General features: G+C 37.2%; 1 protein-coding gene across 1 annotated transcript; it reads right to left on the bottom strand.

Annotated features, from left to right (window-relative positions):
- Positions 1-2,479: 2,479 nt before the first annotated feature.
- LOC122067511 lies at positions 2,480-10,244 on the bottom strand. Its single transcript, XM_042631356.1, has 4 exons — positions 8,504-10,244; positions 6,128-7,754; positions 5,975-6,023; positions 2,480-2,808 (listed from the first exon to the last, which is right to left on the bottom strand). Exons 2-3 carry the CDS (start codon positions 7,672-7,674, stop codon positions 6,017-6,019), a joined length of 1,554 nt encoding a protein of 517 aa, XP_042487290.1. The 5' UTR covers positions 7,675-7,754; positions 8,504-10,244; the 3' UTR covers positions 2,480-2,808; positions 5,975-6,016.
- Between the last annotated feature and the right edge of the window lie 310 nt (positions 10,245-10,554).

Here is a 10,554-nt window from a genome sequence, read left to right as displayed (position 1 = left end):
TTTTTTTTTTTTTTCCTGACCTTTTTTCCGCTGCTGCGCCGCTGTTTCAGACTTTCAGTTGCAGAGTCGACCGTCAATGCCGCTCACATCCACGGCGCCGCCGCTGCCTCCCAGTTGCAGAGGGAGTCGGGAGTCAATGGACTGAGGGAAAGGGTATCTGATTAGTTTCTTTTGCGAAGAGCGAATCAAGAGGTTCAAGGTTTAGGGGAGCCGTTGGAGAAGAGGATCTCCAGTCTTTATGACGTTGCTGTGCTCTACGGAGTACGGAGGGTTTTAAAAACAGAAATCGGTCTCTGCCGATTCCGAATCATATCCGCTCGGAATCGGTCCAAGAACCTAGAGTCAATAATTGATTAGAAAAAAAAAAAGCTCAACAAAATTACCTGGGAGGGACATAAGTCGCCCTACCTCTAACCAAAGCATTATAGTGCTCACTGTTCACCCTCACAACATCGGGTGCAGAAAGAGTCTTTGATTTATTAACTCGATTATTAATTGGGACCATAGGCAACCCTTATGATTTTAGGATTGAGCTTTTCCGTGGCACAACACAGTGTCCGATGCGCATTCAACTATCAAAAATGCCTTGATACGGAGCCCAAGGTGGTCACACATAGCCCAAGGCGTTGCTAGGCATTGAATGCACGTCAGACACTTGCACCACAAAGAAGCCAAATCCATGATTTTATACATAAAAAAAAGTTTAAGAAAATTCAAGAGAGAGACAAAACCCACCTTACCCCTAACCAAAGAATTATGATGCTCACCCCTCACAACATAAAGCCAACCTCAACAAGAAAAAAAAGACATACATTATGTACGAAAAATTGGGAAACAAGCTTTGTCTAAACAAGTATAAGATTCCTAAGTAAAGTAACATCACCCTTAAAAAAACAGTAATCAAGTTTCACACGTTAAATTTGCCAACCAATCTGCTGCCCTATTTGTTTTATTGTATAATTCTTGACCAATCCCATATTGATAGATTAGTACGAACAGTATTGCTACAATAGTAAAATCATAACAAAAAAAAAACCGTATCGATATCAGATACAGTATCAGTCTCAACTCTCGGCAGATTACTACTAAAGCCCTATTTAGGAATGATCTTGAAAGGATAAAGTTGTTCTGCTATGAACACACGTCAGCCCAATAAATCGTACGGAATGATTCTCTCTAATGTTTCTAATTTGGGAATTATTTGTTTACATAGTTATTAAATTCGGATTTGGGAATTATTCAGATGAAGAATTATTAAATTCGGATTTGAGAATTATTCGGATGAAGAATTATTCGGATTAATTCATTTTATTCATTCAACAATTCGATCAAAATATCGGTCAAAAAAGCGGAGGTAATTTTGAATTCGGATTCGGGAATTACTCGTTTACAAAACTAAAAAGCGGATAAAAAATCGATCTTATTTTTGTCAATTATCCACACGATTGACAAAATTTGCAATAATTGTTTCATATAATCTATCAATTATCATATGTACATAACATACAAATGATATAAAAATAAAAATTTTAAATTTTAAAGATAAAAATATTATATTTAGTATCCTTTTTTTTTCTAAACTCATTTTCTATTACTTAAATAATTGAATCAAAGAAAGAGGGACTGAGCACAAATTCAGCTAGACCCACGTCACCGACTATGCATATTCACCTTAAAAACTAGAGAAAGTAACGACTGTAAAACTTAGTCAAACCAAAATGGGATGAAAGCTTTATTATTATTATTATTAGTTCGTAGAAGTGTGAGAAATTACCTCAGGAAAAATAAGCTTTGTCCGTTTTTGTTAAAAAAGAAGAAAAGTAACATTAAGATAATAAATGCACAATAATCACACTATTTTGTAGGGGCTAAGGTAAAGTTTTTTTTCTTTTTACATGGGATAAAATTCAGTTATAATTCGGATAAAATTCGATTTGGCCAAATTATTGGTGAATATTAAAAAAATCTATAAAATTCGAGAATTTTTCAGAATTTTTTATTTGATTCAGATTTGGACCAAATTATTCGTAAAATTCGATAAATTCTATTTGGCCAAAGTTTTCGCGTTTAATTCGAAGAATTTAATAACTAGGGTCCATGGTCTCCAAAAAAACACTCCCATCTTGTAATACAAGTGTTTGAAATGTCCTTATTTTCATAATTTTTCTTATAATCAATCAACTACCTAAAAAATAATGAACGGGCAGACCAAAACTTTCTGATAAAAGAAATCAGAGTATCTATTGACTCTGAGGTATACATGAAGCCAAACCATATCGACCCATAGGCCGAGATAGCTTTAGCATCTGTCATCATTTGGATGCAGAATGACCTCATGATCAAGGAATCGCCAATTACATTTCAGATTCCATGAATTGATTTTGATATATAAACTTCAGAAACCAGAACCTATAATGGTAAGAGGCTACTTGGATTACAAGTATCAATAGCACAACTTGGGTTGAGAGAGAGACAGAGAGGCAGAGAAAGAGAATAAAATCCCATTTGTACAGTAACGGTAAATGACATAGGTATCAGAATCCATGACCATGCAATTTGGAGCAAAAACTGAGTATAAATAGACAACAGGTGTTCCAAAATTGGATGGAGTTTCAAGCGTCAAAATGCGCAAAGGCATACCCACCAAAAAAAAAAAAGGGTAAAAAAATTCACTGATATCCCAAAGTTGGAATAATGGAGTATAAATGTATAATTCCTAAATTTACTTTCCAGTATAGGTTGAAATATCCCAAGCAACTGATTCCAGTCGATGCTCCAAACATGTCAATGCAAACACAACAGAATCACCTGCCACGCCAAAATTATAGACAATATAATAAGCTTTTCATGTCAATGAATACATCAAACAAAGAACATAGATGCAGAACACTTCAAACTGTATGACAAACAGCACAACTGGATTAAAAGAAAAAAGATTAAAAAGTTTAAACCCAAACAATCATGGGTATCTTCAAAAGCCAACAGCAAAAGCATCCCTTAAAACTGCCTGCTATCAACAAGTGATGAGAACATGGTTCATCAACCATGCAATAAGCTAGCAAAGGGAGCACCAATATATCATAATTTCATGCACAGTTCAGATTACTAAAATCTTTCATCATTGGTAACAAAGGTAACAAATCCACAACTTCCCTCAGAATGCCTGTTATCAACCTAGCATGAAAACAAGGTCCCTCAAACCTTTGCAAAGGAGCTTGCAAAGGGAGCACCCATCTTCCAGAATTTCGTGCAAAGTTCAGATTACTAAATCTTTCATCAAGGGAAAATGTGGATATAGGGGAGCACTTCCATTTAATCATCATCATAGATATAGAGAAACTGAGAAAAATTAGCATGTTCAGAAATAGTGGGGGAAAATATATCATCAGTCAAACACACACACACACACACACACACACGAAAAAGTGAATCACATAACAATTATCCAAGTATAATTAAACTCTCCGTATAGATTTGCAAACTTATGGAGCCTAGTGGCAAAATAAGCACAAAATCAGAAAGCTATGAATGACCATCCAGGAGGAAAAATAATAGTCTCCATCAATAGAAAGCATAGCCAATTAGCCATTAAGCAAAACATATACACACGTATACAAGAGATGAATGCACTATGGAAAAAGGCAAATATAAAAGTATTTGGAAATGGAACCCCAATGGCTGTTAATAAGTCCCTTTACATGTTTTTTTTTCCTTGGGGGGGGGGGGGGTGGTTGGAGGGTATAGAAGAAAAAGAAAAGAAAATAGGAATTTAAGCAAAATAAAATATAGCTGTTAAGCAGCATATTGATACATCAGGGATGAATGCACTCTTGCCCAAGGAAAGTATAAAAGATTTTGGAAACGGAGCTGCCACATTTCTGTTAGTAAGTCCCTTTTTTTTTTTTCACTGCACACAATATTGCATAAAGTTTTGGTATTGAAACAAGTAAGACAGGATCAGTTAGGCCTCAAATCCCTGGCCAATTGGTCCTTCACTTAAAAATGTAGACATAAAGCTAGGACAAAAAATAAATCCAAACTATTCCCAATGCCCAATCCACAAAGCTCCATCTTCTCTGCCCAATCCCCAAAGCTTCACCTTCTCTTCAATTTTTAGATACAACTCTGCTCCCTGGCATCAGCCATGAACCCACACAGAGAACTTCATGGGAAAAGATCTACCACCATTACCACAGTTAAATCCTACACTTCCAAGTTCAAATGATAACCACATTGATCTGACTCATCTCCTCCAACAGAATGGAACTTGGATTTGCAGTTGGGCTGTCTATCCAAACAAGGAATAATGTACAGAGTTGCATCTTTATAAACCCAAAATCATGTACATCTTGCCAAAAGTGCCCCAGTATGTTGTCATAGTTTTCTTCCTTCAAAATAGGATTACCTAAAACCACAACTAAGCAATAAAATTCTAAACTAAGCCCAACCCATGTCATAATGTGTCCAAACAGAAACCGATAAAGGGTACTACTCTCAAATTATACGTACAACCAAATTCATTAAAACCATAGTTGTCAAGGTGACGCCATGGTGTCCAGGTACATCTAGGCCCCCTCCAACACCTTGGGTCACCTAGACACCATGACAACTATGATCCCAACCCAACCCCTCTAGGAAGGACATTTGTTTCTGTTTTATGTTTTGAATATCTGAAGGATAGGAATCACTAAATTTCTAACTGCATGTATAGATAATTTTTCATATTTCTAAGAACACGGAACAAAAGATAGTTTTGATCATCTTCCCATCAAGTTATGGGGACTAAGATTTTCATTCTTCACCTCTAGGTGAGAGGAAATCCATATCATTCCTTTCGTCCCGTGCCCCCCTTTCCTTCTCCTTTCTTTTCAGATAAACAGAAGAATTTTCCATTTTTGAAGTTAAATCTGACTCTGGGTGTAAGTTGGGTTTAGACTATCTGGTGAACTAAGACCCTTGTTCAAGTTGTAATCATGGGAATTCTATTTAGAACGACCAAGAACCAAAAAAATAATTTGCCATTGCTACTGGAATCCATCCAGCCAATGTTTCAAGGATTGGCCAATCCCCTATCTGCATTATCCAATCTTGATTGGCATCAAATAGGACTGATCCAATAATACAAAGTGGAAAGTCCAAGCACAGATTAAACTCTAAGCACCACTAAGTTCTTGTAAAAGAAGTGCATGAATTAGACAGTATAAGACTCTAAGGGAAAATCCAACAGCTTACAAGAACGTCTAGAACCACAACTGCTTTCTATGAACCAGAATGTACAATAATATAGAAAATAATCCAGACAGCACATGACCAAATCTAGAACTGATGCAACTTGCAACAGGCAGATTGCATACAACAACAACAAATTCTGTTAACATCAAAATGGAACTTCAAGGACGAAAGACAAGAAGAAGAAGAAGAAGAAGAAGACTAACTTTGCAACAAGATTTTGTCGTTTACAATCCATTTTACACCATGAATTTGGTCAATTGTTTGGTCAATTGCACTTTCAATATGGATGATGAGAACAAAATCAAAAAAGAATAGTACCCACAAAGTAAAATTTTCATGAGTCATAACCATATACATAAAAGCAGGATCATATCTTCCTATGAACCCAGAATGCATCACAGTATTTCTAACTAGTAAGAAACAAACTACCAAAACACAGAGAGCTGCAACTGAAGAAATAACACACACAAACAGAAAAGGGTTTAATTCTGCTCAAAGTGAAATGACTGCAAAACAATGTAGAGGAAATTAGCTTGAAATACACAGAAAGTCAAAACAGATTCTTTTTTTCTTTTCTTTTTTTTCTTTTTTTTTTTTTTCTTGATTATTGTCATGAGCAATGAATGAATTGTAACAGCAAAAGATGGTAAATGGACCATAAAAAATCTGTCAATGAGAAAAGTTTCAGAAACAAAATAAATGCATCTAAATAAACTTCCAAACAGACCAAAAAGAGACGGACCTAATCAGGAAGGTGAAAGCTCCTTCTCAGTCAACCAGCACTTCACTTCCTGCCAAAAGTATTGACATAAACATAAATAAAAGGTACAGAAACACAACTTTCAGTTCTAAACCAACTCATTAGTTTCATTAGTTTCAATACAAGAACATTTACCTAGATTTGGCCCTTGCTAGCATCTTTATTAGAGGTTCTTCCTGGCTTTCCACATTATCCTGATTTTCCTCTTCATTGGCTTTGGCATTTGATACTGGCTGTGAATCTGAGGACTTTGCATCAGGCCCCCCATCTGAGGCGGTTTCCTGGTTTGTCAAACTAATAATATTCACCTCTCTTCCTTCTTCCAAAATATTCTCGTCTCCTGGCTCCACTTTATCTCCTGCAGCTTCATGACTCTCAATTTTCTGTATACCAAGAACCTCGGGATCTTCTTCTTTATTAAGAGATTTTGTTTGAGTACTCTGAACTTCAGATGCTTCCTTGCTTCCACCACTTGCTTGGTTTGAATCAAATCCTGTCTGATCTTTCCCATCATCAAGATTTTCAGATCTTTCCATAGTGATTTTTCCAACGGTTTTCTTCTTGTCAACTATTTCAGGAAGCACATCAGCTTCCATGTCCTCCAAGTGCGCTAACTTCTCATCCTCAGTATTTCTTTTGACTTTTGGTTCTGCCTTGCCCTTTTTTGCTTCCTTTGATGTTTTTTTCCTCTTGATCTTTCCCTTCTTTTCAAATGGATTAACATCATTGACCTCAGTGGCATCCACTTTTGCAGATTCTCCACTTACCTCACTGCCATCAGAACCCAATTCTTTTTTACCAGTGTGCAGTTCAGCCTCATTGTGATGTTCCTGAGAACTAGCACCCACAGTTTTGTCCATATAGATTTCACCAGTCGCCATCTTCTGCTCAATTTTTTCACTTACTTCATCACTATCAGTATCTTTTCCACTTTGCAGCTTTGGATGCTTTCCTTTGGCAGCCTTTGAGGGTTCACTTACCATCCTAGCATACTTTTTCTCTGGTTCAAACCCCTCTTTCTTTGACGTCCTTTTTTGGGCTCTTGATGACATGCTCCGCTTCATCTTTGTGTTTACAGTTTCAGCATCATCTATAATATGTGAACCCTCATTTATAGAGTCTCTACTCCCCTCACCAGTATCTGGAAACTTGGGCTCTGATCTAGAGGATAAAATGAATGTTTCACTCGGAAAAATCTCAAGTTCAAAACGCTCTTGCATCAAATCCAAATGCTCCTTGTCACCGTCATCATAGATAACAGTGTGGAGCTGCTTCTCCTGGTCAAACGACTTTATCCGACCAGAAAACCATCTCCTCGAGTCTGGCCAGAATACTTTCACCCTCTTCCCCACGATTCTGTCAAAATCATTGGAACTTAGTAACACCCTTCGGAAGGAAGGTATATCCTTCCTCGGGCGGAGTCTAGATGACCCAATTTCAGGGGACAGGAAGAACGCCTCTGCCATCTCCCTGTCCGCACCTCTTTTCTGTTTCTTAGAAACAGTTTTAGACACACTATCAACCTCAATAAAACCAGTAGGTTTCTTTTCCTCAGCCTTATCATCTACGTTTTTTTCTTTCATTTTTTCCACACCATATCCCCTTGTGTTCTCATTATTCCTGGTTTCCACAACTTCTGGTTTACTAGCAACAGATTTTTGTTTCTTCTTCCTGTTTACCATCTCTAGAAACTAAGAAATCTAACTTCAATTACAATCTTTCAATATCAACCCCAGTAGGAGAATCAGATACGAATTTAACCCTGCAAAACCCAAGAAAGGGTCACAAGGTTACTTCATCTAGAAAAACATAGAAATGAATAAACCCATAATTCAGAGAACCCAAAAAAATACCAACCCTAGAAACCCAAAATAAAAAATAAAAAAAACCCCTCAACCGTTAAATCTTGAAACATCCAGGAATTCAATCTAGAAGAAAACCCTATGTAAATCCCCACAAAACTAATAATCTCTCTCGAGTCTACCTACCATAATAAAAGCGTACAGAAAATGTACTTTCAAACAGGAGCATCAAAAGAGGAACTGAGAAATCCTTAAATAAAGAACAAAATACAATCTAATACGAATAATCAAACCATAAACAACAAAGATCGAAACTTGTACTGAAATATTGTTCACAAAATTTACCATAAAACGATCCTAAAGCAATATGCATAGAAACCCTAATTTATCAAATTCTGAGCTACAAAGAAATCCTAAAATAAAGAACAGAATACAATCTAATGCCAATAATCAACCCATAAACAACAAAGATCGAAACTTGTACTGAAATATTGTTCACAAAATTTAGCAAAAAACGATCCTAAAGCAATATGCATAAGCCCTAACAGAATCTAAGCTACAAAACCCTAATACTGATATATCAACCCATAAACAACACCGATCGAAACTTACAGTGAAATTCCTTAAACAAAAATTACAATAAAACAAACCAACAGCAATGCAGAGAAACCCTAGATTATGAAAGGAAAGAGAGTCTCCAAGTCGTTACCTCTCAAGAGCTTCGTTTCTCGCTTTCTGTAGCTTGCAAATGCAAGCTATGACTGATGGGGCTCTTATGTATATGAGAATTAAAAGGAAATTAGCCATGTCAGCAAAAAAAGGCGCGGGAAAGCAAGGGAATTTGACACGTGGTAATAGGTGATTTGGCTCTGACAAGAATAGGCGATAAGTATAGGCGGACTTGTTTAGGCTGTAAGGACTGGTGGACGAAGATGATAGTCTCAGTTCTTCCACCCACTATATATGGATACTTCTCATTTAATTTGATGAATTGGCGGGTGTTTAAAGCTTTTTCTTTCAAATCCAAGATGGTCCGACCATACTTTTGTATTGGTTTTGATACTGACCCGGAAAGGCCTAACCAGGCAGACCACCTTGGGCAGATGAGGTTATTGGTTCTTTCCATAAAAAGTGAGAAGGTTTTCATTGTGATGCCTTTGCATGGAAGCCTTTTTGCCATGTAGTAGTTTTATTGCCATGTGAACTGATGATTTGGCAATCTAACCAATGGATGGGCGGAAGATTACCTGGATAACTCACTAGTTAGATACGGTAATCTGTCTCAACCATATGGTGCACCTTATAGGATGCTTCCTCCCTTGGGTTTTTAATGGTCATATATTCTTCAATGAGATTCCATGTTTTGAATACTTAAAGGGAGGAGGTTAGGTATGCTTCAGGTTGGAATGGGAGGGGCATATGAGAGACTTTTTAGTTCTAATACGTATTTGGAATAGGATTCCTCTCCATAGAACCTAGGGACCAGAGAGTGATCCTAGGGTTGGAGTGACCTAGGGATGTGTGTCTGGGTCCTCCTTGCCATAGAATCACTCACTAGTCCCTGGGCTCTATGGAGGTGAGCCAGATCCTACGTATTTGAGTACTTGCACTGACCTCAATACCTTTGTCTGAGCCACATCTTTATGTAATAGATTTGCTTGATCCTTTAATTGAAGGTAGATATAAAGCATAAACGATTTTTTGACTTCTCCTATTCCCCCACGCCATCATTGATCACTATCTATTGCAAAAAATAGAGTAGTGAATTCAAATATTCAAAATACATATAAAAAAATAGTTGATGATGAAACATAATATGAATACACACTGATACGCCATAAAATAACTTCACCAATAGGCGGGGGACACATGGTAAACAACCACAAATCAAAAGACCTCTCAAACTCAAAAGCAAAAGCACCTGCCCACAAGGTCAAAGAAGGCATTTCACCCCTTACAGGGCAAATATGGTATTCCACCCCCTTATGGGGCAAATAAGGTATTCCACCCCCTTATGGGGATTAGGGTTTCATGACAGCTATCCTATAAAAGGGAAAAGGAAGGTTAAGAAAAGCATGTCGCTTTCTCTCCCTCTCCCACTACTCTTTCAATATTGAATCCAAGACTAACTTAGGCATCAGAGTCTCATCCATTGGAGCCTCTCCGATGGACACTCTCTTGTCTGTTGTGTGCAGGTCTGAATTGAGTCGAAATCTGTAGCAACACACACAGAGGACCTTCCCATACAATAATGCATAATAGCAACTAGTAGAAAGAATTTCATTTCAAACAAAACGCGTTAACATTAGCAATTAGTTGAAAGAACACCATATACAACAAAATGCGTAGTATTGATTCCTTACTTTCGACTTTAAATGTACGTATGTGGCTGTTTCTCATAGAATGAAAGCAATGGGTCTCAGATGTTTCACTTTGAGTACTAAGGGGGAGCTCAGGCCGATTGCTTCTAAGCATGTGGCACCTTCCTCTGTGGCAGTGGGAGAGGCTCTACTCCCAATGTATGTTTCAAACATGCAATCTCTGGTTCTTTGTTTATTGTCTGAACCTTCTCAATCTCTGTTAGAAAATTTTGACAGTTATTGAGGATATTAAAGTCCTTCAGATTAGTTTTGATTTTTGTTGTTTCTGGCACATTCCTAGTCCTAGAGCAGAGAATATTGTAGCCCATTCCTTATCTAAGTGGGTAGTTGGTTATCCTTATGAGGGTTTTTGGGTCTCCTCGTTTCTTGAAGAATTGTT

The sequence above is a fragment of the Macadamia integrifolia genome, unplaced genomic scaffold (assembly GCF_013358625.1).
Source record: "Macadamia integrifolia cultivar HAES 741 unplaced genomic scaffold, SCU_Mint_v3 scaffold2949, whole genome shotgun sequence".
Taxonomy (NCBI): Eukaryota; Viridiplantae; Streptophyta; class Magnoliopsida; order Proteales; family Proteaceae; genus Macadamia; species Macadamia integrifolia.
Note: the sequence above shows the minus strand (reverse complement) of the source record. Positions and strands in the feature narration are given on the sequence as shown.